This window comes from Microtus pennsylvanicus, chromosome 11, assembly GCF_037038515.1.
Source record: "Microtus pennsylvanicus isolate mMicPen1 chromosome 11, mMicPen1.hap1, whole genome shotgun sequence".
NCBI classification, from domain to species: Eukaryota; Metazoa; Chordata; class Mammalia; order Rodentia; family Cricetidae; genus Microtus; species Microtus pennsylvanicus.
In genome coordinates, this window is record NC_134589.1 from 90,935,311 (window position 1) to 90,961,350 (window position 26,040).

Consider the following 26,040-nt stretch of genomic DNA (forward strand, 5'->3'; position numbering starts at 1 on the left):
GCCCCGCCCCTAGAGAAGAATCACTCCAGGATTTCCCACTACCCTCCTCCTAGAAGCCCCGCCCTCGACCTGTCTGTCTTTCCTCCGGTAGGTCCTAAACCCCACCCGTCCAACCAATCCTTCCCAGGAACCAGGTTTCCCACTTCCGCCTCTGAGAGCCTCTTCCGTGGAGCCTCTCTCCTTCAGCAGAAACCGGGGTTCAGCCAGGGCTCCAGTAGACCTCAGGACCCCAGTGGTAATGGCTCGGGACTGGAGTGGAAGCACATCCACTCAGCTGCATGCCTAGTCCGCCGTAATCTGGCCGTAAACCTTGCGCCTTGAGACGTCTGCCTGCCTTTTGGCGCCCCCACACCACCCTGCAACCCTCTGACCCAGGCTTAAGAGTTGCCTCAGGACTTTATTAGATAAAAACGACAGGACGCGCAGCAGAAGCACTCCCTAGTGTGCTCCATTCCAGGCATCTTATATGTTTCCCGAGGTCTCCGGCTTCTCTTTCTCCAGATGCTTCTTTTGGGGGCCCTGGTTCAAGTGGAGGGACAGGAGGAGTGTTAGTCACGAGAATCAATCAAGAAATACTGTCACCATAGCTACTCTGCTAGACCCCTAAAAGCGCCCTTCTCCCAGCTCCTCTCCGAAACAAGCGGGGTATGGAGTTTTGGGACCCAGAGAACAAGTGGGACTAGCTCACCATGAAGGCTCTCTTCTCCTGCGCTGTTTGGAAGCGTCCATAGCCAAACTTGGAAGTGGTGTCAATGAACTTGAGTTCGATATTCTCCAGAGCTCGGCGGCTGTGGTGCACTAGGAGGGACTGGGGATCCAAGAGAGACGTCAAGGATGGAGAGCCCCAACTCCCCCGAACCCTCCCCCTCCACACCAAGAAGGACTCAGTCAATCACCTGCCCCTGCCAGATCCCTTCCTCCACTCTCCCACCACCCCACCCGCCGCAGAGCAGGCTACAGGACAGAACAGGCTACTGGATGGAGCCCTCGGCCCCGCTTGCCATGCTGCGCTTACCTTCCTCAGTGTGATCACCCTTTTCTTGGTGCCTGCAATGCAGCCCTTTAACATGACGAAGTCATTGTTCACTTCCCCATAGTGGGGGAAGCCACCCTGCCGGGAGACAGATCACACCAAGCAGGTACAAGGCAGACAGGTTAGGCGACTGATGTGTAGGAGCCCATGCTCAGACCCCAGGGTACCTCACACTGGACCACTTGTCAGGGCAACAGCATTTGAGCCCCGCTCTTAGTATTCTTCTTCCTGCCTTATCTCACTTAACATTAACATGCCTTTTTGTGGGGGATACTGAAGCTCAGAAGTTTGGGGATGCTGAGCACGGTAGTATACCTATAAATCTAGCACTTGAGAGGCCAATACAGCAGGATCACTTAAGGCCAGCCTGCATAACAGTGAGTTCCTGGCTCCGTAGCTCAGCTGGAAGAATGCTAGCTTAGTGTTCACAAGGCCCCGTGTTCGATCCTGGGCACCACATTAAAAAATAAGGTGCGCCGGGCGGTGGTGGCGCACGCCTTTAATCCCAGCACTCGGGAGGCAGAGGCAGGGGGATCTCTGTGAGTTCGAGACCAGCCTGGTCTACACGAGCTAGTTCCAGGACAGGCTCCAAAACCACAGAGAAACCCTGTCTCGAAAAACAAAAAAAAAAAAAAACAAAAAAAAATAAGGTGATAATTGGGCATGGTGGAACATGCCTTTAATCCCAGAACTTGGGAGGAGGCAGGAGGATCTCAGAGTTTGAGGCCACTCTGGTCTACAGAGCAAGTTCCAGGACAGCCAGAGCTACACAGAGGAATAAACGGTGTTCGGCCACGTGCTCTCAGCACTCAGAAAAAGGTAGAAACAGGATCAGCATTTCAAGGTCATCCTCAGCTGTCTGGGGAGTTGGAGGTCGACGCGGGCTACGTGAAAAGTAGTCACATGCTTAGGCTCCATGGCTGTTTCCGGCTAGTTCAGAGCTGGTTCCTAGGCCACCGCAGGAACTGCTGTATGTGGCTGTATGCACGTCTCCTCTCAGCAGGTATAAAGGGTGCAGGAACAAACAAGGAATGGGGCTTCCAAGTGGTTGCTCACTGGCATATCAGGCCTCCCATCACTGACTTCCTGCCAAGACCCTAGGCCTAGTCTGTGTGGGGGCCTATATCCAGTTGCGGAGCTTACATAATGGAACTCTGAGGGGGGCAGGGTAGCACCACCTCGGGTATACCCCCCCAGCCCCCATTAGATCCCGTTTGCCAGCCTCACCAGAGGTGTGATAGACTTGTCAGTAATATCATAGCTGGTGGACGCATTGTTTTTAACCATCTTCCCATCTTCCATGTGCAGCCCCCTGCCAATTCTGTAGATCTGCCGGGAAAACAGCAGTAGGAACCAGAGGTGGGTTTTGGGCTAGCAACACAGCCACACACGTCTCCAAGCACGCATGCTCAGACTCTGGAACTAGTAATGATATTTCATGAACCCAATCAGAGTTTGAATCGTGCCGTCCCACTAGATGCCACTCAGAGCTATGGACACACCTTCTTGTTCAGCTCTGTACGGTGGTGGTATCCCTTCTGCCCAGCCCGGGCAATGGAGCAGCCTACACGGGCAGGGTGCCAGGCACCAATGCAGGCCACCTTGCGCAGGCCTTTGTGGGTCTTCCTTGGCAGCTTTTTGGTATGCCAGCGGCTAGTAACCCCTGTAGAGAGGAAGGGAGGCTAAGAGGCCACTCTGGCCCCCACTAAACACTCTTCCCTGGAGCTACTGTCTCTACCAGGCCTTACCTTTAACACCCCGGCCCTTCGTCACAGCAATGACATCAATGACCTCACTCTGGCTGAACACACTGTGTACAGGCACCTGCTTCTCCAGCCGTGCCTGAGCCCAGGCCACTTTCTCAGCCACGGTACCACCATTCAGCTGAATCTCCATGATGTGGGCCTTCTTCTGCCGAAAGGGCAGCAGCTTCATCTGCAGACACAGCGGGAAGGTCACTTCACAAGCCCCCCCACACTCCAGATGGCTAGCCCGCTGGTAACCCCAAGTCTTTCCCCTTTGTGTCTATTCAGACATTATTGTGCTCCTGCCGCATGCTGGGTGCTGGAGGTACACCACAGATTGGGGCAGGCAGCATCCTGTCTCTCAGGGAGTTCCGCCGGCTCCTTTCAGGACAGATTAAAGCCAAGTAAACTCTTGGAGAGGGCTCAGTGTTCTGGTAAACAACAGATAGCACCTCAGGTAGAGTGGTCAGGAAGGGCCTCTCTGAAGAAGTGACCAAAACCAGCAAAAAGTCACTACACAGAACTCCACGTGAGTTTACGAGGACGCAAGCAGCATGCAGAAAGGAGCTGTGTTAGGAAAGATCTTGGAAAGTTGCGGGGATCATCTGGCCAGATGGGAGCAGGAGGCTGCCAGGACAGGCAGATGTAGGAGTGGGCTCCAACTTCCTTCCAAGTGTAGGGTGTCAACTAGACCATTCGGCAAGGCCCTGGCTGCTGTGAGATTCATATGCTAAGAGGATATACAAGTGTAAACACACCTGTTAGGTCACAGCACAGTATTTATAGAGCTCCTACTGTATACCAGGCTATTATGTATACTGTATGGCCTGGGGCTCACAGGGGAATTAGATGAGTGTGACCCTTGCCTCCATGATCCCTGGAGGGCAAACTGGCAAACATCAAGCCTTGACTTGCTTCCCCATGTTCACAGAGCCCCGTGTTCACAGAGCAGGGGAGGCGCCCAGGAGGGGTGAGGATAGGGTTGCAGCCGGGGAATACTTCTCTGAAGACAAGATGTGTAGGAAAATTCCAGAGCGAGTGTTCTGGTTAAATTTCAGTCAGCATCAAGCTGGACCCCAGTACAGCCAGTTCTCCATGCTGGACTTTTGACTGAAGACTCAAGCCTTTCAGGACGGTTGGGCACCTGAGTCATCCGTGGGGCACAATAGCTGTTGACGACACTGGCATATAACATCACATGCCAGTGACCTCTCAACTCTGGGACAAGAGTGGCTAGTGAGGTAGCTGGCCAGATCTTGAGCCTGTTCCCAGGGCTGGTGCTATTTTTAAGCTGACATTTGTCAGGGCTCTTCATTTGGAGGTGGGGGATGGGCTGGAGGTGGGGGCTGGACTGACCTGGGTGTGGACAATGACCCGAATGACCTTGCAGTACTTCTTCAGGGCCGCAAAGTCCTTCTGGATTTGCTTCTTGCCGTCGGCGTCTCGCCACCTCTTGCAGGCTTTGGTAAAGGCCTTCTTCTTACTCTTGTGCCTGAGCCACACACAGAGTGCTCAACACCCAGCCAGGTAGCTCTCTGTGTTGTCCTGCCTGCCTCACCCTACCTGCAGCCCACCAAGCAAGAGGCCTGGCCCAGGCCCTCCCGAAGAGCCTGGGATGTTTCCAGGCACCATTGGTGATCATGTCCTCTCCCTCCATCCCTCCTTCCCCACTTCTCCTCTTTGTATGTGTGTGGGCATGTGTGTCTCAAGAGGGTCCCACTATGTCATCCAGGCTGGACTAACACTCCAAATCCTTCTAAAATGTTAGGATTCCAGGTGTGTGCCCAGCAGTAATCAGACCTCTAACCTCCCTCAGACACGGTGAGCAAATGCTGTCCCTCCAGTTAGGCAGACACCCTTCCCACCCCTCTCTGGGGCTCTAACACCTCCCTCAGACACTGTGAGCAAATGCTGTCCCTCCAGTTAGGCAGACACCCTTCCCACCCCCATCTGGGGCTCTAACACCTCCCTCAGACACGGTGAGCAAATGCTGTCCCTCCAGTTAGGCAGATACCCTTCCCACCCCTCACTGGGGCTCAGGTAGAATGATGAGCCCAATCCTAGAGATGAAGAAGCCACGGGTCCCAGAGGCTAAACTCTGGATGAAGAGCAAATTCATGGTACAAACAGTAAAATCGGCATCCTTGCTGCTCACAGTCACTTTGGGGAGTAGGGGGGAGCCACATTCTACACCCTTCATCTAGCCATGCAAGGAACTCAAGATGTCAGCCATATTACTTCAGTCATATAGTCCTGCTCTGTGGGGGGGGGGGGTTAATTTGTTTGTTTGTTTTTTGTTTTCTGAAACACGGTTTCTCTGTGTAGCCTTGGCTGTTCTGGAACTCGCTCTGTAGGCCAGGCTGGCTTCCAGTCCACGCATGTCAATTCTGAAATTTCATCCAGTTATCGCCATAAATATAATGACTGGTGATTTTAAACTTTTTGCACTTATTTTGATATATTGTATGTATATGTTTACAGGCACCGCAGTGCACATGTGGTAGTCAGAGGACAACTCAATTAGTTCTCTCCTCCGCCTTATCCCAGGTATGGCACACAGATTGGCAGGCTGGGCAGCAAACACCCCAGTCATCCCACCAGCCCAATCCTAGGCTGAATATTTGATTCTTTCTATCTCTGGATTCCAATGTCCTCTCCAGCTCTCTGATACTTCTTCCTGTCTTGCTGCACTGAAGGCACCACACAGACTCTCTACCTGGGCAAGGCTCCCCTCCCCCTCCATTGCTCTAGCACAGAGCCAGGGTGAGGCTCTCACCAATCCTTGTAGAAGCGTCTGCGGCACTCATCACTGAGATGTTCGGCAAAGATGGTCTTGAAGCTCCGAAGACCTCGAGGAGTGGCCACGTAGCCCACCACGCCCACCACCACCAGCGGTGGCGTCTCCACAATGGTCACAGCTTCTACCTCTTCTCGTTTGGAAATTTCTGTTTGGACCAAGGAACGAGAGTTGAGGGGACCTTCTCAGCCAATGGGGAAGGGACCACAAGGGTCAACTACACAAGGCAGCCCAAGAGACAGAGCTGTTGCCTGGCCGACTAATTAGACCACCAAAATCTTATTTTATTTTTAATAATTCTAAATATAGTGTCATAAGCACCAGGGAAACCAGAGACCCATCATTTCATGGAGAGTCTTAGGCCGCCATGGATTTCATCATGGCGTTTTCTTTTGTTTAGGTTTATTTGGGGGGCATCTCCTGTAGCCCAGGCTGGCCTTGAACTTGCTATGTAGTTGAGAACAGCCTTGAATTCCTGATCCTCCTGCCTCGACCTCCCAAGTGTTGGGATTATGGGCATCCACCACCATGCCCAACCGAAGTATGTGTTCTAAAAATGAAAGAAGATAGGAAGCCGGGCAGTGGTGGCGCACACCTTTAATCCCAGCACTTGGGAGGCAGAGGCAGGCGGATCTCTGTGAGTTCAAGACCAGCCTGGTCTACAAGAGCTAGTTCCAGGACAGACTCCAAAACCACAGAGAAACCCTGTCTCGAAAAAGCAAACAAAAAAAAAAAAGAAAAAGAAAAGAAAAAGAAAGAAGATAGGAAATTTGGGAAAAGGGAGGAAGAAAGGAGAGAGGGAGGAGGAAGGAAAGGAGAGACACTGGGAAGGAGAGAGAAGGAAGGGAGAAAGGGATGGAAGGAGGGAGAAAGGAAGAAACAGAGGAGGAGACTCAGACAGCAGAAAGGAAACAAAGGCACAGGGGAGGGTGAAAGCAGCGAAGGGCCACGCCCACTTTCCCACAGTGGAGGAGGGGAAGGCTCCTCTATAATAGGAGGGTAGAGAGCAGAGCATTGCTAAGGGGCTGGAGAGGGCCAGACTGGATGTCGATCTCTAAGGGCCGCCCAGGGCACACTGGGGCAGGGATGCCGGGCATCTGGACTGAGGTATCATTCTGTACTGATTCCCTCCAAATCAGTGGTTCTCAACCTTCCTCATGCTGTGCCCTTTAATATAGTTCCTCATGTGTGGTGACTCCCAACCTTAAAATTATTTTCATTGCTACTTCATATCTACTGCTGCTCTGAATCATAACTCTCTGATCTGCAGGATATCTGATATGCAATCCCTGTAAAGGGATTGATTCCCAAAGGGGTCAAGGCTCCCAAGTTTGGAACCACTGTCCTAGATTAAAACCTTCCATTTTGGAGTCAGGCGGTGGTGGCGCACACCTTTAATCCCAGCACTCAGGAGGCAGAGGCAAGAGGATCTCTCTAAATTTGAGGCCAGCCTGGTCTTCAAAACGAATTCCAGGACAGCCAGAGCTATTACACAGAGAAACCTTGTCTCTAAAAACAAAACAAGCCAGGCGGTGGTGGTACACACCTTTAATCCCAGTACTCGGGAGGCAGAGGCAGGTGAATCCCTGTGAGTTCGGGGCCAGCCTGGTCTATAAGGGCTAGTTCCAGGACAGCTAGGACTGTTACACGGGGAACTCCTGTTTCCAACCCCCCCCCCAAAAAAAGAAATAAAAACAAAACAAAGTTTCCAATATATGAGCTAGCTAGGGTTTGGACTGCCTTTAATCCCAGCAGGTTGACTGTGATTTCAAGGCCAGCCTGGTCTACAGAACAGGACAACTAGAGCTACACAGAGAAACAGGTCTCAAAAATAAAAACCCAGCTAGAGGGAAACTTCTTTTGTTGTTGTTGTTTTGTTTTGTTTTTTTTTTTTTTTGAGACAGGGTTTCTCTATAGCTTTGGGGCCTGTCCTGGAACTCGCTCTTATAGAACTTGAACTCCCAGAGATCTGCCTGCCTCTGCCTCCCAAGTGCTGGGATTAAAGGTGTGCACCACCAGCGCCCAGCAAGAAACTATTTTCAACAAAGGGGTCAAAGCACAGAACATCCCAAGGGAAGGAGAGATACTGCAAATAGGGTAGTAAAAGCAGTAAATAAACAACTCAGAATAACTTCATGGAGTCCCTGAAACTGACCAGATCCACTGGGACCCTCACTCCCCAAGAGTATAGAAACATCAAGGATGCTAAGCATCACATGGAGACACGCCAAACTGCACGGCAAACTCTCAGACAAGCCTAGCCAACTGAGACCAGCCCAAAAGCCTGTAAAAAAACAGAGTAGCTGAGCTGCCTGGAAGAAGCTCAAACCAACTGAGTCACCTGGAAAGACCACCTTCCAACCAACTGAGCTGCCTGCAGGCTGTGCTGTGTACTCCAGGTTCCCAGCTTTTGTGAGCTGTCACCATGCTGGGATGGATCTGGGTAATGTAGCTGTCTTTGAGTCATTTCAGCTCTTGTGTGTAACCCCTCACCCATATTCCTGAAGTAATCCCAGTAAAACTTCATCAAGTTGGAGTTTGTCTGTTATGGGCTTCCTATCTAGAGTGAATAGATGTGCGTGTGTGCATGTATGTACGTGTGTGTGCGTGTGTGCGCATGTGTGCGCATGTGTGTGCATGTGTGCGCATGTGTGTGCATGTGTGTGCACATGTGTGTGCACGTGTGTGCATGTGCGTGTGTGCATGTGTGTGCGCATGTGTGTGCACGTGTGTGCATGTGCGTGTGTGCATGTGCGCGCGCATGTGTGTGCGTGTGCGTGTGCATGTGTGTACATGTGTGTGTGCGTGTGTTGTATCTTCCCAGGAAAAGTCACACAACAAGTAGCAGGTACGCAAGTGACACATAAGTGCATGCAACAGAATTTAGGCAAGCTGAATAGACACAGTACACACGCCTGTAACCCCAGCACACAGGAGGCAGCAGCAGGCAGATCTCTGTGAATTCAAGACCAGCATGAGCTCCAGGACAGCCAGGGCTACACAGTGAAACCTTGTCTTAGTAAAACAAAACAACAACAAAATCCACATAATGCTCTTTCAGAGGATCCAAGTTTGGTTCCTAGCACACGTGTTGACTGGCTTAGTGTTTCCTGATGATGTAATAAAGCATGACCAAAGAAACCTGGGAAAGAAAGGGTTTCTGTTGGCTCTCGGGTTCTACTCCATCGCTGAGGGAAGTCAGAGCCAGGCTCAAGCAGAGCAAGAATCTGGAGGCCGGAACAGAAACAGAGGCCATGGAGGAGTCCTGCTTACTGCTTGCTTCTCAGCCTGCTTTTCAGCACCCAGAACCACCAGCCCTCACACCTCAATCAGTAAGTTTTAAATGTATCACAGGCCATTCTTATGGGGGCAGTTTTTTTCAATTTAGTTTTTTTTTTCTTTCCAAGTGACTCTAGCTTGTGTCAATTTGACATAAAATTAGATAGCACAATCACATGTAACTCCAGCTCCAGGATCTCTACCACCCCCTTCTGGTCTCTGCAAACTTGCGCTCCCGTGTGCATACGCCCAGAACAAACATACACATGCATAATTAAAATTAAGTCTTTTAACATCAAGCAAACAGTATGAGGGATTGACCTATATCTTTTTTTTATTATTTTATTGGTGTTTTAGCCTGTATGTATATCTGTGTGAGGGTGCTGGATCCTGGAGTTACAGACCGTTGTAAGCTGCCATATGGGTGCTGGGAATTGAACCCTGGGTCCTCTAGAAGAGCAGTCAGTGCTCTTAACCACTGAGCCATCTCTCCAGTCCCTGAACTATATCTTTTGTGACAAAACTTTTCCTGGGGAGACACTACTTATCTTCTCCACAACAGGTCAAAGTACGGCTACCACCAAAGTTCAGCTGTGGACCAATAGAATTGTACTGGTGTTATTTCAGGAATATGGTTGAGGGGTTATTTACAGAAGTAGAAATGGCTCAGAGACAGATGCCTCACCAAAACCCACTAAAGCATGGGGGACAGGTCACCAAAACTAAACCTGGAGCACACTGCACAACCCACAGGCAGTTCAACAGGTTGTCCTTTCCAAGTGACTCTGGTCTAATCCTCTTCCAGGCAACTCCACTGGTCTCTGCTTCTTCCAGACTTCTGAGAGTTTCTTGGCGGGCCAGCTCTGACCCTCTGAAGGGGTACACTTGGCTTTTATTGCTTACTCCTGCAGGGAGAGGCCTAGTAAATCTGGTCAGTTTCAGGGACTTCCTAGAACTATTTTGAGTTGTTACCCTCCCTGCTTAAGGAGTTTTCCCTGCAAGACGGAATGTTTCAAACTCACGGAAACTGTCACACAGCAATCCACATCTGTATACTAGTACTTCTAAAATATGTGTTCTAGAGTTCTACAGAGACACTACACGGGAGGCTTTGAGGAAGATGGGTAACCAACCCACTTTTTAAATTTCTGTTATATTATTCTTAACAGCACTGGAGATTGAACCTGGGACTCTGAGTATACAAGGTAAACTCCTACTACTGAGCCACATTCCCCAAATCTTTTTTTTTCCTTTATTTTGAGACAGGCTAACTAAGTTACTCAGGCTAGTCTTAGACTAGTGATCCTCTTGCCTCAGTATCCCAAGAAGGTAGGATTACAGTCCTGAGCCCCACAAGGGTGCCCATCTTTGAACCCCAGTAGCTCTGCTTACTACCTACCTGGGGCCACTCTTCTAGCCTCTCCACGGTAAGTACTGTTAGAAACCCCTCCCTCCGGGTATTGCTCATGGTCAGGGCTTGACAAAGTTCAGCATGGATCCTCCCGTCCCAAGGCAATTTCCATGCACAGACCATCATCTTTTGTGGAACTGTGGCTCCGCTTGGACCACACGAACAGTTTCTGGCTCCTATCAGTTACAAGATTCCATTCCCCACTCTGCCCTGTGTCCCCCGCAGTGACTCACTGAGTCCAGGGCGGTGCACTTCTCGAAGGGTGTGGGTCATGCCAGCCTTGTAGCCCAGGAAAGCAGTGAGGTGCACAGGTTGGCTGGGGTCATCCCGTGGCCAGCTCTTCACCTTGCCCCTGTGCCTCCGGCTCCTCTTGTGGGGCAGGAAGCCCAGGTGTCCATGTCGAGGGGCAGAGAACTTCCGGTGGGACTTGGGATAGGATAGGAGAAAAAGGAGTTCAGAACTAGGATCTCCCTGGGGTGGCTTCAGGATGATCCAAGAGACTCAGCACCCCAAATACAATATGGGCTAGAGGCCTGAGGGAGGGGTCCAGGCAATCCTCCGTGCTACCCCATCAAATTATGCAAATGATGCAGGGTTAGGGACGGGGTCTCTTTAAAATCGCAGACTTCCTGCTCTTATGAACTCAGGCTGGTGAGGCCTGGATGGACCAAAGACAGTAAAGTAGTGTGTCAAGAGCAGGTGACTACGGTGACCTCTCCTTCTCACGCCCCTTCCAGACCCAAAGCGCGGCCCCTGGCCCTTTGCTATCTCTTCAGATCCATTCCTCACAGCTCCAGGGCTGCCCCTTCCCCCTCCCCCGGAAGGCCAGTTTGTTCAGGAGGTAGCCCCAGCCCACTGACCATGGCCGGTCCCTGCAGGTCAGGAAGGGGCCTCCCCACGGGGCACCAGAGGTAGAATGACAGGGCCAGAACACTCAGCTGCCACATCCCAGATTTAGCACCTGGCAGGCTCCTTGGCTGGCTCCTGTAGCCAGCATGGCCTTTGGTGCCAGGAACAAACCTGGGAGGGGCATTAGATGGGCAGTCTGCAGTGGTAAGAACACCTGGGACCAGGGATCGTATTTTTTTCTTCCAGGGTCCTGGGGGATAACTCTTCAAGGACAGGCAACTTGGCCTGATAAGGGTCCTGTTCTCAGGCCACAGCCAGAAGGAAAATCTGAGTCCGGTAAAGAGGTCTCCTGCCCGGAGAGTTGTAAGCTAGAGCTCTTTTGCTGCGATAGAAACACCATGATTGATTCTGGAGCGATAGCTCAGCTGTTAAGAGCATTAGCTGCTCTTCCAAAAGACCCAAGTTCAATTCCCAGCAGAGGGGAATTGTGTGGCCGCTCACACTGTCTGTAACTCCAGTCCCTGGGGATCTGGCATTCTCTTCACCACTGTGAACACTGCAAGCATGCACATGGGGCAAAGACATACATGCAGGCAAAACACTCACACACAAAATAAAACTTAAAAAAAAACTTACCAGGCAGTGGCGGTGTGTGCTCTTTCACCTCCGCACATCAGGAGGCAGAGACAAGCAGATCTCTGTGAGTTCAAGGCCAACTTAGCCTACAGCACAAGTTCCAGGACAGGCTCCAAAGCTACAGGAAAACCCTGTCTCAAAAAAAAAAAAATAAGATAAATAAATAAAGGCATCATAATCAAAATCAACTTGAGAAGGAAAACATTTATTTGGCTTACATGTCCTGATCACAGCCTATCATTGAGGGAAAACTGAGGCAGAACTCAAGTCAAAAATTTGAAGACAGAAACTGAAGTAGAAGACGGGGTGGTGGCATACGCCTTTAATCCCAGCACTTGGGGGAGGCAGAGGCGGACAGGTCTCTGTGAGTTTGAGGTCAGCCTGGTCTACAGAGCTAGTTTCAAGACAGCCAAGGCTACACAAAGAAACCCTGCCTTGAAAAACAAAAAACAGTAAGAAAGAAACTGAAGTAGAGGCCATAAAAAAAAATGCTGTTCACTGGCTTGCTCTTCATGACTGATTCAGCCTTTCTTATAGAACCTGGGACCACCCACAATGGTCTGGGTCCTTCCACATCAGTTATTAATCAAGAAAATGCCCTACAGGCCTATCTATAGCCAGTATGATGGAAGCATTTTCTCAGTTGAGGTTCTCTCTTCCCAAGTGACCCTGGCTTGTGTCAAGTTGACATGAACCTAGCCAGAACAGGTACTTGAATGAATCTGTTTTCACGTTTCTTTGCTTCTTTGTCTCAGGGTCTTCTGCATCACAGGCTGGCCTGGAACTTAGTATATAGGTAAGGATGACTTTGAATTTCTTTTTTTTTTTAAATATTTATTTATTTTGTATACAATATTCTGTCTGTGTGTATGACTGCAGGCCAGAAGAGGGCACCAGACCCCGTTACAGATGGTTGTGAGCCACCATGTGGTTGCTGGGAATTGAACTCAGGACCTTTGGAAGAGCAGGCAATGCTCTTAATCTCTGAGCCATCTCTCCAGCTCCCGACTTTGAATTTCTGATCCTCCTGCCTCCACCTCCCAAGGGCAAGTGTTGGTATTACCATGCCTGGTTACACAGTGCTGGAGATTAAACCTAGGGCTTTGTGCATGCTAGGCAAGCACTCTATTACCTGAGCTACACTCTTAGCTCTGATATTCTTTCTTTCTTCCTTTCTCTTTTCCTTTGGTTTTTGGAGACCATTCTTTTATTGTGTAGCCTTGCTTGGCTGTCCTGAAACTTGCTCTGTAGACCAGGCTGGCCTCAAACTCAGAGATCCATCTGCCTCTGCCTCCCAATTACTGGGATTAAAGGCTTTTGCTACCATCACCCCGCAAATTATATAAGCCTTTTTGGTTTTCAGAGACCAGGTTTCTTTGTGTAGCCTTGACTGTCCTGGAACTAGTTCTATAGATCAAGCCGACCTTGAATTCAGAGATCCATTTGCCTCTACCTCCCAAGTGCTGGGATTAAAGACGTGCACCACTACTGCCTGGCTCCCTTTTTTTTTAATTAAGTTTTATTTTATGTGTATGGGTGTTTTGCCTACATGTATGTCTGTGCACCATTTGCCTGCCTGGTGTCCTTGAAGGCCAGAAGAGAGAATCAGATCCTCTGGACTTGGATTTACAGCCGGTTACAAACCGAGTGGTGGATATCAAACCCACGTTCTCTGGAAAACCTCTTAACTGCTAAGCCATCTCTCCAGCTCCTTCTTTTTCTTTTGAGGAAAGGTCTCACACTATAGCCTATCTGGCCTTGAACTCTTGGCAATCCTTCTACCTTGGCCACCAAAATGGCAGGCAGGTTTACAGGTGTGAACCTACACATCTGGCTCTCCAAACTGGTCTCATCCCAGCTCAGCCCTTGTGTAGCTCCTCCCACAGGTTTGTGCTACTGTGCCCGCCTCTGCCTCCAGAGTGCTGGGATTAAAGACGTGTGCCACCCCCACACCCCCCTGTTATTTTTCAATCCTGAGAGTCTATTGTTACAGAATCAAGGTTCTATAGTTGTAGAATCACCGAGTCCACCAGGCTTAAGATATCCTCAGGGACAGCGGTTTTGCATTAGGTACTAAAATTCTATGCTACCAGCCGGGCGTTGGTGGCACAAGCCCTTAATGCCAGCACTCGGAAGACAGAGGCAGGTGGAACTCTGTGAGCTCAAGGCCAGCCTGGTCTATAAGAGCTAGTTCCAGGATAGGCTCCAAAGCTACAAGGAAACCCAGTCTTTGGGGAAAAAAGATTCTGTCTATGCTACCAAAATGTTAAGATTTGTGGGTCTGACTTTAGTGTCATAAACTGATTTTTGTGCAATACTAGATTTGGTAAGTCACCGCAGGTGATAGCTCTATGTTCTTAGTCCCCAGCACTGGCAGGAGGTGACCAGCACCAAGATGACAGGTAAGGATTTCCACTACCCAGGCTGCAAAACCAGTTCTAAACACGTAAACTCAGGGTTTGGGCAGTGCAGTCCTGGACAGTGGACAGCTGGGGGCACAAGAGCTGAAGACTAGAGGAGAACCCCCAGAAGCAGGGAAAGGTACTCCGTGCCTAGGGTAGGAGACCCTTTTCTCCCACAGACTACAATGGGACAAGCCCCGCCTTTTCAGAGAAGCCCCCAGGTTCACTGGCACCCACCAGCAGAGCCCGTAACAGGCCAGACGGCTGGGCAGTCCAGAGTGGCTTCCTGGAGTAGTGAGGGCGTTTGCTGTTTCTATTACTTGTTGATTTGTGTGTGTTCTCTTGCCAAGTCGTGTTCTACTTGCTCCCTGCTGACTTAGCTGGTGATTCAGGGAAGAGCACTTCCTAGCGTCTGGTGAACTTTGCCTTTGTGCAATAGCGCTGGGAACCACAAGGGGGTGCCCGAGAGACTGGCCACGATCCCGTGGTGCCCCGCGGCTAAGAACTGCGCAGGCGCGGTGCCGCCTTTCCGCGCAGGCGTAGAGGTCTCCGCGTCCTCAGGCCGGGCTGGTCCGGACGCGGAGCGAAATTGAAGGTCTGCGGGGAGGGCTTGCTGCAGCCATGCCGGACTCTTGGGACAAGGATGTGTACCCCGAGCCCCCGCGCCGCACGCCGGCTCCCTCGCCACAAACCTCGCTCCCCAACCCCCTGACCTACTTTATGAAGGCCTTCGATCTCGTCGTGGACCGGCCCGTGACCCTCGTGAGAGGTACAGGGTCTAGGATTCCGCCCGCTCAGTAGCTCCTGGTCCCCCACGGATCCCACGTCCAGTTCCCGTCCCCAGGAACCACCACCCGATGCACGTTGCTGCCCCGCATCCAGAGCCCCCGAGTCTAAATCGATTCTTTTTCCTTTTCCAAATTGTCTCTTAACCTCCCCAGTGCACTTATGACACTGAATCTGAGACACCCCGGAACCGAGCCGTCACCTTTTGTTTCCCCGCTGCACCCCAGACCACTTCCCAGGCCCTCCTGTCGCCCCCGCGGAATAGTCCCCTTTGCGGGACTACACCCTGCCCATAATTCTTTCTGCCTTCAGCAGAACCCTGACTACTCTTGACCCTGGTCGCTCTTTTAAACGGTAGTAGCGGGAAGCTGGACGGGTGGTGGTAGGGCCGGTGATGAGTTCGAAGCCAGACTGATCTAAAGAGCGAGTTCCAAGACTGCCAGGGTTACACAGAAAAACCCTGTCTTGAAAGGAAACAAAATGGTAGTGGTCAGGAATCTAGCCCACCACCAGTCATCTCTGTGTCGCGAGTAGCCGGTCAGTAAGCCCCGGCTGAAATGGACGGTGTTGTCCATCTGCATGGGCAGGGTGTTCATTCGTTCTTTTTGGGTCACAGCTTCATTTGTCCAAAGTTTGTGTTTTAAATGACTGCTCTTCATCCCTGGTCCCAGAAAGTGTTCCATTCAACCCTTGATGGCCCCGTTTGCCAGCATGGTAAACAGTTGGGACATGCTGGGCACTATGTCCAGTCGACTAAGCGGCTCATCTGTTAAGCATTTGGGGTACAGAGCATACTCAGGTGGTTGTTTTTGCTTTTCCTTCTTCCAAGTGTTGAGGCTCTGCTAAGGTAGATTCTTTGATACAGCACCTTCATTATTGTCCAGGACAACATAGCAAATACTTTTGTCAGCTTCCCAGACAAGTCACTGCCCCAGGTTTACAGATGGTCCTTGGCTTAGGAAAAGTTTTCAAGCCAGTGCCAGGTGGATTACTGCATTAAGGTCAGCTCATTTTTTAGTAACATTTTAGGATGTCTAAACGCGTGTGTGAACCCTGTGCTCTTTAACCAATGTTAAACATTGGGTCCTACTGCTGAATTCCCAATGGAGCTTCCTTGCCTATTCAAACCCTATCTGTACTGTGGGGCACATAGGCCTAACTGCTTTCTAAATACCCAGCTATGTCTCTTGTATATAAGGACCTGCCCTCTAAGGCACGAGGTGAGATATGCCACTGAAGGTGCCTGTTACTGTAAAACCTTGGGACTTCAGACAGGCCTTGAGTTTGAGGTGTTTCTCTTTGCAGAGTTTATTGAGCGACAACATGCCAAGAACCGAACCTACTACTATCACCGGCAGTACCGACGTGTGCCAGACATCACGGAATGCAAAGAGGGTGATATCCTGTGTGTCTTTGAGGCTGAGATGCAATGGAGAAGGGACTAGTAAGTTCACAGCAGGGAACAATTGACTGGATGGCTTTATCCAGCATACCCCCCTTCCAATAAAGAACCCATACAAACTGGAACAAGCCTCCATCCTTTCAAATTCTTGACAGTCACTGCTAGCCCTTGTTCTTTCAGCAAAGTTGACCAGGAAATTATGAACATCATCCAGGAGAGACTTAAGGCTTGTCAACAGAGAGAAGGAGAGAGCTCAAAGCAGAATTGTGCCAAGGAACTGGAGCAGTTCCACAAGGTGGCTAAAGCCTTCCATGACCGCTGTGAGTGACCCTCAGCTCTTTCCAGGGTTTGGGATCTTATGGCTTTTCCTAGCCGCTAAAACCTCACCCAAATTCCCATCCTTTAACAAGCTCTCTCCACCCCATCTCTTCTACAGATTATGACCTGGGAGCCTATTATTCTGCCAGAAAGTGCTTGGCAAAGCAGAAGCAGAGGATGCTGGAAGAGAGAAAGGCTGCCAAGCAATCGGCTGCTGCCTAGGACTCCAAGAACTCTCGTGACTGGGTGCACCCTATCTATTTTATTGTCCTCTAAATAAATGCAAGAGACAAATGTTAACAGACTTAATTCACTTTTATTTTCCTTGTATAAAAACCCTTATGTGGTGGCCACAGCTGGAGCCTGGGTCCTCTGAACAGAGACTCTGGTGTGGGTTTTCACAAGATGGTCAGTGAATTCCTAAAAAGAGAAGTAGAATATTAATACAACACATTCCCTACTCTTGAAGAAAGAAAGTCAAAGCCAGCCAACACAACACCAGCTAAATCAGTGTACCTGATAAGGAGACTTGGTGAAAACAGTCTCTTTCCAGAGGTCAGGGGTCAGGTAGCTGTAGGTCTTAGAGATGGCATCAAAGGTGGCCTTGGCTGGAAAAAAAAAAAGTGAAAAGGGTTGGTGGCTTGATTTCTGAAGATAAAAGTCCCTCCCACTAAGGAGCTGTTGCACTCCTAGGAGCAGAGTCAGTCACTTTGGTGACAGGTCCGATCTCCATCCCTTAAAAACACACCAAGCACCCATGGCCTGTGTGTGATCCACCTACCAAAGTTGCCCAGGGTGGCAGTGCAGCCCCTGGCTGATGTGTAGCAGTCATCGATGCCAGCCATCATCAGTAGCTTCTTGGGTACAGGAGCGGAGACTATGCCAGTGCCTCTGGGGGCAGGGATGAGACGCACCAGCACAGAACCACAGCGGCCTGTCACTTTGCAAGGAACAGTGTGGGGCTTGCCAATCTTGTTCCCCCAGTAGCCTCTCCGCACAGGGACAATGGAAAGCTTGGCCAAGATGATGGCCCCTCGGATGGCAGTGGCTACCTCCTTGGAGCACTTGACACCGAGACCTACGTGACCATTGTAGTCCCCAATAGCGACGAAAGCCTGTGAAGAGGAGACTTAGGTGGAATGGCTGGTGGTGTTTCACAGAACCAGCATATCTCGACTCTAGGATCTGTGGTGCTCCTCTAGGCAAGAGAGGCCACTGGGAGGCCAATCCAGGGTACTTGAGGAACTCTTTTTCTCTCTCTCCCGGTACGAAAGTCACACGGGTGAAACCTAGTGTGACTATGCAGAGTGAGAGAGTTTTGCTCAACCCCACCACTTGATCTTAAACCTTCACCCTGCCAAAGGACAGACTTGAATACCTTGAACCTGGTCCGCTGGCCTGCCCTCGTCTGCTTCTGCACGGGCATGATCTTCAGAACCTCATCCTTTAGGGAAGCTCCCAGGAAAAAGTCAATAATCTCAGATTCCTAAAACAGATAGTGGGAAACATGTCACTAGATAGTAAAGGAAGCTATTGCCAAGTAGTCTTCTCACCCCGATAACGGATGTGGCAGCAGAGGTTCATCACGATAGCAACCTTCCCACCCCAAGCGACGTTTCAGCACCGAGGTGTGTCTGTACCTTAATGGGCAGGGAGAACAGGTAGATCTCCTCTAGGGACTTGATCTTCATGTCCTTAACAAGGCGGCCAAGCTTGGTGACGGGAATCCACTGCAGGAAGACGCCAGTCAAAAGGCTGCCTCACGCAAGAGCGCATGGCCCGGCCCGCCCACGGCCCAGACCTACCTCCTTGTCTTCAGCTTTACCTCCGCGAGCCCCGCGGCCTCGGCCTCGGCCACGGCCTCGACCACGGCCGCGGCCCCTCAGACCGCTGCCGAATCCTCCGCGGAAGCCGCCACGGCCTCCTAATCCTGGGCCCCCGGGTCCTCCGGGTCCTCCCGCTGCACCGGCGTCATCCGCCATTTGCTAGAGACAAAAGGAAGCAACTCAGCAGGACCCTAAACGCCGCGGCCGCTTGGGGTTCCGAAGCCGGTCTTTCCGGCTAGGGGTGTCTCGCTCCGGATGTCCTCGGATTTCCACTGCCCAGGCCTCACGCCCGCCCCAGCCACACAGACTCACGTGTTTTCCAGAAGAAGAAGAAGAGCAAGGGTGCGCGGAAGGGAGTTTTTATACTGCACCAAGCGCCGCGATATCTCGACTGCCGGCGTAGATCATCCCGAGCTGTAATTGGCTGAGTGTTATCCCGCCCCCGCCACGTTCTCTCTGCGCCTGCGCGTTTTCCCTCGCCGAAGCCGCGACGGGGCGGGACTATAAAGAGCTCGGGCGGGCGCCTCTCGGGCCCTGTCGTGCTCACGAGTGTATCTCGCCGCGCTGTCTGCCAGGTAGGTTGCGCCTCACCGGCCTCTATCCGCGTTCGCTGTTGTCCCGGTAAATGGGCGTTCGTTGAAAATCATCTTCAGCATTGGCTGTGGCCGGAGGTGAGATTCGGCGCCCAGAGCCACAGGGGCCTCAGCTCACCGCCCGCTGCCCCAGTGTGGGAGGGTGAAACCCAGGCCCCTACACTCCGGATCGCCTCGCCGCTCTGGCGGCCTGGCTGGTGCCATCGATCCTAACCACGTCATTTCTCCGCAGGTTCCACCGGATCTGGAGACTGCTACCGCCGCTTCCCCCGCGAAAATAGCAGGGTTCCGGCGTCCTGTTAAATAAAGTGGCTTAACTTTCCGTGTATGTATTTGTGTTTTGGGGTGTTCCTTGCAGTTTAAGTGAGATATGCATTCGTGGCCAGGTGTATTTGTCCCAGCAGTCAGCATCTGGAAAGCAGACGCAGTCGGATCTCTTTCAAAACTAGCTTTTTTTAAATGTGTTTTTATTTCGCCTACATGTATGTATGTGTACCATGTGCGTCCCTGATGCCCCCATGGATATGACCTCGGATCCTGTGGAATTGGAGTTTCGTGTAGTTGAAAGCGTCCATGTGGCTGTTGGAAACCAAACTCAGGTCCTTTGAAAGAACTCCGGTTCTGAGCCATCTCCAGCCCCGGGCATAGCTTTTTTGTTTGTTTGGAGGGGAGGTCTTTGTCTGTATTCAGTGAAGGCATAGAATTTAACAATCCTGCTTCAGCCTTCCAAATGCTCAGATCACACCTGGGTTTCCAACTGTTTTGGACACTATACAGGTAGAATTAGGGAGTTTATGTGACAGCTTTAAGCCGGGTTATGTATTTTTTTTTTTTTTTTTTTTTTGGTTTTTCAAGACAGGGTTTCTCTGTGGCTTTGGAGCCTCTCCTGGAACTAGCTCTGTAGACCAGGTTGGTCTCGAACTCAGAGTTCCGCCTGCCTCTGCCTCCCGAGTGCTGGGATTAAAGGTGTGCGCCACCATCGCCCGGCTATATATATTTTTTGAGGCAGGGTTCCTCTGTATAGCTTTGAAGCCTGTCCTGGACCTTGCTTTGTAGACCAGGCTGACCTCAAACTCAGATCCATCTGCCTCCCGAGTGCTGGAGGGATTAAGGTGTGCAACACCACCACCCGGCTATTTTAAAATTTAGAAAGTGACCACCTAGGGACTGAAGAGATGGCTCAGGCTTAAGAGACTGGATGCCTTTTCAGAGATCCCAAGTGCAATTCCCAGCAACCACATGGTGGTTCACAGTCATCTGTAATGAGATCTGGCGCCCTCTTCTGGCCTGTAGACAGAACACCATATATATATAATCTTTTTTTTTTTTAATGACCTGACCACCTATACAAAAAGTGATCTTGAAGGAATGTGTTGGCATCTTTTTCCCTAGGGAGACATCTGTCCACCCCAAATAGGGCACCAGTGATGGCCAAAGTGTGTGACTTCACTGAGCATATGTGGCCCCAAAACAGCAGTCCTACCCCATCAGAGATGACATAGAAGCTGCATGGTGGAGTGAACTTTGTAGTTACTTGGTGTGTGCTTTGGAATCTCCCAAGCCTGCAGCTGAAGGAGCGGATTGTCCGTGAATGTCAGTGGCTCCGCTACTGTTCCCGTAGGCCCCTGTATTCTGCTTAGTTATGGTTATTTGGCCAGTGTGACCTCTATACTAATATGGAGACTGTTATAGTAAAGAAGAAACTGCAACACGTATGCTAAAATTTATTAACCAGGTGGTGGTGGTGCATGCCTCTGATCTCAGCACTTGGGAGGCAGAAGCATGTGGATCTCTGAGTTTGAGGTCAGCCAGGGGTACACAGAGAAGCCCTGTCTCCAAAAAAACCAAGGCCTTTTTTGTTTCTTGGTTTTACAGTTAAGTTGAAAAGCCTGGGCTCTTTTACAGGATGGCCTAGTCTTTGGGAAGGGATGATAATGGAGGAGGCTTCAATCTCTGTGATCCTGCTGGCCTTGGGGAACTAGAAGCTGTCAGCCAAAACCTAGGCATCAAGGGAGAAACCGTAGACTACCCTGAGTTGAGGCTACTCTACCACCCACCTTCAGAGGGAAAGGGTAAGGTGGCCCTGGGCCAGAGCTGTGATTGGCCAAAGCTAGACAATGCCACTGTGATGTCAATCCCCATGTGCTGTGAAATGGACATTCCTGACCGCTAAGCCTCAGTGGAGCTGCCGTCCAGACACAGATCATGGTGAGCCCCGGGTCTCTTTCCACCTGCCCTGATGCCATCAGGAATCCATGGTATCTCACGCTTGAGAATGGATGCCAGCTGTTTTATGGGACAAGAACACCTTTCAGAAGGCTCTAGGTGGTATAGCCTGAGCTATTCCCAGCCTCTTCAGTCAAATCTTGGGGGAGTCAACTCCCACAGATTCACCCTTGAAGTGGGGTCTGGTCCTTGGGGGCTCTGTAATTAGGTTTCTTCATGTAGCTTGCCTCCCTACCAAAAAAAATTACTGAGGTATCTTGTTGGTATGAGTGCTTGGGGGCAGGAGGCATGGAGCCTGGTCTCACCCAGGCCTTAACACTGACCTGGCCTTTGCAGAGTGGTGGGTATGATCTCAACCTCTTTACCAGCCCTCCTGACTACAACTTCCTGTGTTCCGTCTGCCATGGGGTTCTCAAGAAGCCAATGAGGTTGCCATGCAGTCACATCTTCTGCAAAAAGTGCATCTTCCAGTGGCTAGCCAGGTGCCATTGGGAATCCAGGAGGGTGGGGGGCAACTCCTGCAGCCAAGAATGGGAAGGGAAGGGCTATCCAAAACTGGGTTCCAATGGCTATAAGACTCAGCTGCAAAATCTGGGACACTCAGAATGTGTGTGCCTCCCTCTCTGGTGTCTGAAGTCCCACATCCTCACTCTAGCCCCACCCCCATGGTGTCTCCTCCAGCCAGAAAGGAGGGACTAGCTGGGTTTCCCCCATGAAGGCTTGCTGTGGAAGTCACATGACTTTACCACTTCCAACATCACACTGATACCTCTTTCTAGACAAAACTCCTGTCCATGCTGTAGACAAGAGGTGAAAAGAAGAAAGATGGTCCAAGTGAATAAACTCCGGAAAACCATTGGCCGCCTACAAGTCAAGGTAGCTCAGGGCATCCATCCACTCCTGTCCTGGGGGGGGGGGGGTGGAGCAGAGCCAGAAGAGTTGTCAAGAAGCCCTTTGTCAGAACTGAGTAGAAGGCAAAGGTCATAGACATGGTTAAAGACATGAATTAGGGTCTACCATTTGCTGTGTGACTGGGCAAGCTGCTTATTCTTCCTGGGTTCCTTGGAACTTCAGGTGTAAAGTGGGAATCATAAATGAATTTCAGAGATAAAGTGCCTGGTCACTAGCCCTTACTCGTCAGCCCTCTAACTTACAAAATGGAGAAACTTGGAATCAAAAAGTTAGCAGGCAGCAAGGTGTGGTGGTGCACACCTTTAATCCCAGCACAGAAGAAGCAGAAGCAGGCTGATCTGAGTTTGAGAGGGCCAGCTGGTCTACAGAGCAAGTTCCAGGACAGCCAAGGGTACATAGAGAAACCCTGTCTCCAAAAACCGATAAAAAGTTTATGAGGGGGCTGGAGAGATGGCTCAGTGGTTAAGAGCATTGTCTGCTCTTCCGAAGGTCCTGAGTTCAATTCCCAGCAACCATATGGTGGCTCACAACCATCTGTAATGAGGTCTGGTGCCCTCTTCTGGCCTGCAGACATACACACACAGAATATTGTATACATAATAAATAAAGAAATATTTTTTAAAAAAAAAGTTTATGAGGCAAGCCAGGCAGTGGCAGTGCACGCCTTTAATCCCAGCACCCAGGAGGCAGACGCAGGAGGATCTCTGTGAGTTCAAAACCAGTCTGATCTACAAGAACTAGTTCCAGGACAGGCTCCAAAGCTGCAGAGAAACCGTGTCTCGAAAAACCAAAAAGCAAGCAAACAGAAAGCATAGGAGGTTCCAGAGTTCACTTGTTCCCCTGTCAGGGAATATCATAGATTAGAGATTATACAGGAGCCCCACGTGACAATGCCTTAACCTAGTTTAATTCACACCGAGCTTTCTTATACTCCCTAGTGCAAGAACGCTGCAGCTGGCTGCTTGGTGACATGCCCTCTGGCTCATCGCAAGAGTCACCAAAACTCATGCCCCTTTGAGCTGATGACCTGCCCCAATGAGGGCTGTACTGCACGGATGCTGCGTGGGGACCTGGATGAACACCGCCAGCATTGCCAGCAGGATGGCCAGCAACGCTGCCCCTTAGGCTGTGGAGCCACTTTGGTTGCCTCGGAGGGGGAGCAACACAATTGCTACCGTGAGCTCCGTGATGCTTGGGTACAGCGCCACAAGCGCAACCGGACCCTGCTGCTGAGCCTGCTGAGGCGCGTGCGTCGGGTGCACCGCACCACCAACTTCATCCGCAGGCAGCTGGCACAGCTGGGCGACTTCCTGGAGGATGACTCCCTGCTTCTGAGTTCCAGGGCACAGGAAACTGAGGTTGCCCAGGAGGCTGAGATGTGGGTTGTGCAGGGCCAAGGTGTCTTATAAAGGAGTTATATAGACGCTAAGCCCAGGCCTAGCCCACCTCATATCCTGTGTGTACTGTTCTTTGTTGTCCTTGTCACCTCTGCTAACCTTCCATACCAGACAATGGCATTTTTCTCCCCCAGACTTTTTTTCCTCTGACTGGATCTACCACTGAGTAAACCCTGCAAAGCTGTTCCCTTCTTCTTGAACTCACTCTTCTTCCCGCTTTTCTCTCGGCCTAATAGCTTCCTAGCTAGTTACACAAATAACTCAAAACTCTAAATCAAGAGTAGATGCCATGTCATTCGGTGGCAGTACATACTTTTAATCTCAGCACTCGGGAGGCAGAGGCAGGATGATCTCTGAGTTTAAGGCCAGTCTGTCTATACAGATAAACCCTGTATCTAACAAACAAAACAAAACAAAACCACTGGCTGATCTTCTAGAGGACTTGGATTTTATTCCCAGGTTTGATTCCCAGCATCCAGCTATTAATATAATCTGTAACTCTAGTCCAGGGCTCCAGGGGAACTTATGCTTTCTTCTGGCTTCCACAGAGATGCAAGAAAAAAAAAGGTGTGGTCCAATTATTGACCTATCATTATGTGGGTCAGTATATCCTGTAAGGTGGTCTGACACACTTTTAGAATTTGAGATCTCTTTCCAGAAGACAAACTATGCCTCTGGAGGCAGGATCTCTATGCTGTCCTAGCTGTACTAAAACATTATGTAGACCAGGCTGTCTCAGACTCACAAGGATCCTAGTCCCTCTTCCAAGGCCTGGGATTAAAGGCATGTACCACCATGCCTGGCCACAAGTAGCTCTGTAGATTGACTTCATGTTTATCAATGTTTTTCTTGTTTTGACACAGGATTTCTTTGTGTATCTCTGACTGTTCAGGAACTCACTTTGTAGACCAGGCTGGCCTCAAACTCAGAGATCTACCTGTCTCTGCCTCCTGAGTGCTTGGATTAAAGGTGTATGCCACCACCACTTGGAGTGCATGAATGTTTGTATATGCATTCCTGGTGCCCTAGAAGTCAGAAGAGGACATTGAGTACCCTGGAAATGGAGTTATGGATGGTTGTGAGTCACCATGTGATTGCTGGGAATCAATCCCAGGTCCTCTTCAAGAATGAGTGTTCTAAACTGCTGAGCAGTGACCATTGGGAAGGTCCAAAAATCCAGTAGGTGTTCACTCCACGAAGCTGATGTCTCAGATGGTCTTCAGTATACACCAGAATCCTGAGGAAGTAGGCAAGGAAAGGAAAGGAAAGGAAAGGGAAGGGAAGGGAAGGGAAGGGAAGGGAAGGGAAAGAAAAGGAAAGGAAAAGGAAGAGGAAAGGAGAGGAAAGGAAAAAGGACTGGCTAGTGAGACCAGCAAGCAAGCAGGCAAAGAACAAGCACCCTTCTTCCACGTTCTTTTTATAGGCTGCCAGAAGATGTGTCTCAGATCAAAGGTGGATCTTTTCATCTCAAAAGATTCAGATTAAGCCAGGTGCTGGTAGTGCACACCTTTAATCCCAGCACTCACTCAGAGGCAGAAGCAGGCAGATCTCTGTGAGTTCAAGGCCTACAGAGCAAATTCCAGTACAGCTAGGACTGTTATATAGAGAAAGCTTGTCTCAGAAAACCAAAATAAAAGAAAAAAATTCAGATTACAATTGGGTAGTAACTTCAAATGATTTAATTAAGAAAAAGTTTCTACCCTGTCTCAAAAAAAAAAAAAAAAAGAAAGAAAAAGAAAAAGTTCCTCAGGAAAGTCAAGAGCTGATACACAGAGAAACCCTGTCTGGAAAAACCAAGTGAATACATAAATAGATAAATAAATAAAAGCTTTCAACCAGGAGGGTGGTGGTGGCTGCCCACACCTTTAATCCAAGCACTCAGGAAACAGTGGTAAGCAGACCTCTGTGAGTTTGAGGCTAACCTGCTCTTACATAGTGAGTTCCAGGACAGGACAACACAGAGAAGCCCTGTCTTGAAAAACCAAAAAAAAAAAAAAAAAAGAAAGAAAGAAAGAAAGAAAAAATAATCTACCTAGTTAGTTACAGATGTAGTCAAGTTGAGAACCAAGAATGCCCATCACGGGATAGTGAACTTCCCAGATAGCTGGCTTCTTCTCACCCTCCTGACCTAAAATAAACCCCTGGCAGTTTAAAACAAAAGCTTTGTGGACTTTGTTTTGTTATTTTTTGAAATAAAGTTTCTATGTGTATAACTCTGGCTGTCCTGGAACTTGCTTTGTATACCAGGCAGGCCCTGAATTCTAAAGAGATCTTGGTTCTGCCTCCTGAGTGCAGGGATTAAAGGCCGTTGCAACCATGCCCAGGCCAGAAGCAATTTTTTTTTTTTTGGATTTTCGAGACAGGGTTTCTCTGTAGCTTTTTTGGTTCCTGTCCTGGAACTAGCTCTTCTAGACAAGGCTGGCCTCGA

The 26,040-nt window shown here is 50.1% G+C and overlaps 4 protein-coding genes, 1 long non-coding RNA gene and 2 other non-coding genes across 7 annotated transcripts; 4 read left to right on the forward strand and 3 right to left on the reverse strand.

The window, feature by feature from the left end:
* Positions 1–377: 377 nt before the first annotated feature.
* On the reverse strand, positions 378–11,228 carry Rpl3l (ribosomal protein L3 like). The gene is made up of 10 exons (XM_075941578.1): positions 11,126–11,228; positions 10,499–10,691; positions 5,555–5,723; positions 4,135–4,270; positions 2,782–2,968; positions 2,536–2,696; positions 2,261–2,362; positions 1,016–1,111; positions 689–808; positions 378–519 (listed from the first exon to the last, which is right to left on the reverse strand). Exons 1-10 carry the CDS (start codon positions 11,210–11,212, stop codon positions 463–465), a joined length of 1,308 nt encoding a protein of 435 aa, XP_075797693.1. The 5' UTR covers positions 11,213–11,228; the 3' UTR covers positions 378–462.
* Positions 11,229–14,671: 3,443 nt separating this feature from the next.
* Positions 14,672–16,953, forward strand: Ndufb10 (NADH:ubiquinone oxidoreductase subunit B10). Its single transcript, XM_075941581.1, has 4 exons — positions 14,672–14,921; positions 16,244–16,382; positions 16,521–16,660; positions 16,777–16,953. The coding sequence occupies exons 1-4, from the start codon at positions 14,774–14,776 to the stop codon at positions 16,878–16,880; spliced, it is 531 nt and encodes a 176-aa protein (XP_075797696.1). The 5' UTR covers positions 14,672–14,773; the 3' UTR covers positions 16,881–16,953.
* On the reverse strand, positions 16,950–18,790 carry Rps2 (ribosomal protein S2). Its single transcript, XM_075941580.1, has 6 exons — positions 18,464–18,790; positions 18,299–18,388; positions 18,037–18,144; positions 17,440–17,773; positions 17,175–17,266; positions 16,950–17,078 (listed from the first exon to the last, which is right to left on the reverse strand). Exons 1-6 carry the CDS (start codon positions 18,638–18,640, stop codon positions 16,998–17,000), a joined length of 882 nt encoding a protein of 293 aa, XP_075797695.1. The 5' UTR covers positions 18,641–18,790; the 3' UTR covers positions 16,950–16,997.
* LOC142832041 (small nucleolar RNA SNORA64/SNORA10 family) lies at positions 17,842–17,975 on the reverse strand. The gene has a single exon (XR_012907134.1). It is a non-coding gene; the product is annotated as a small nucleolar RNA SNORA64/SNORA10 family (small nucleolar RNA).
* Positions 18,791–18,928: 138 nt separating the features above from the next.
* On the forward strand, positions 18,929–19,405 carry LOC142831459 (uncharacterized). The gene is made up of 2 exons (XR_012907057.1): positions 18,929–19,059; positions 19,310–19,405. It is a non-coding gene; the product is annotated as an uncharacterized LOC142831459 (long non-coding RNA).
* LOC142832078 (small nucleolar RNA ACA64) lies at positions 19,116–19,242 on the forward strand. Its single transcript, XR_012907167.1, has one exon. It is a non-coding gene; the product is annotated as a small nucleolar RNA ACA64 (small nucleolar RNA).
* A 169-nt stretch (positions 19,406–19,574) lies between the features above and the next one.
* Positions 19,575–24,731, forward strand: Rnf151 (ring finger protein 151). The gene is made up of 4 exons (XM_075941850.1): positions 19,575–19,658; positions 21,640–21,785; positions 22,083–22,179; positions 23,154–24,731. Exons 1-4 carry the CDS (start codon positions 19,575–19,577, stop codon positions 23,622–23,624), a joined length of 798 nt encoding a protein of 265 aa, XP_075797965.1. The 3' UTR covers positions 23,625–24,731.
* The last annotated feature ends 1,309 nt before the right edge of the window (positions 24,732–26,040 follow it).

Coding starts and splice junctions, on each gene's coding strand:
- Rps2 (XM_075941580.1), bottom strand. CDS start 18,640: ATGGCGGATGACGCCGGTGCAGCGGGAGGACCCGGAGGACCCGGGGGC. Junction 18,145..18,298: donor TGTTCTCCCTGCCCATTAAG/GTACAGACACAC, acceptor TATCTGTTTTAG/GAATCTGAGATTATTGACTT. Junction 17,774..18,036: donor GCCAGCGGACCAGGTTCAAG/GTATTCAAGTCT, acceptor TCCTCTTCACAG/GCTTTCGTCGCTATTGGGGA.
- Rpl3l (XM_075941578.1), bottom strand. CDS start 11,212: ATGTGGCAGCTGAGTGTTCTGGCCCTGTCATTCTACCTCTGGTGCCCC. Junction 10,692..11,125: donor ACCTGCAGGGACCGGCCATG/GTCAGTGGGCTG, acceptor TCCTATCCCAAG/TCCCACCGGAAGTTCTCTGC. Junction 5,724..10,498: donor AGTGCACCGCCCTGGACTCA/GTGAGTCACTGC, acceptor TGGTCCAAACAG/AAATTTCCAAACGAGAAGAG.
- Rnf151 (XM_075941850.1), top strand. CDS start 19,575: ATGTGCGTCCCTGATGCCCCCATGGATATGACCTCGGATCCTGTGGAA. Junction 19,659..21,639: donor TTGAAAGCGTCCATGTGGCT/GTTGGAAACCAA, acceptor TGGCCTTTGCAG/AGTGGTGGGTATGATCTCAA. Junction 21,786..22,082: donor ATCTTCCAGTGGCTAGCCAG/GTGCCATTGGGA, acceptor ACCTCTTTCTAG/ACAAAACTCCTGTCCATGCT.
- Ndufb10 (XM_075941581.1), top strand. CDS start 14,774: ATGCCGGACTCTTGGGACAAGGATGTGTACCCCGAGCCCCCGCGCCGC. Junction 16,383..16,520: donor ATGCAATGGAGAAGGGACTA/GTAAGTTCACAG, acceptor TTGTTCTTTCAG/CAAAGTTGACCAGGAAATTA. Junction 16,661..16,776: donor TAAAGCCTTCCATGACCGCT/GTGAGTGACCCT, acceptor TCTCTTCTACAG/ATTATGACCTGGGAGCCTAT.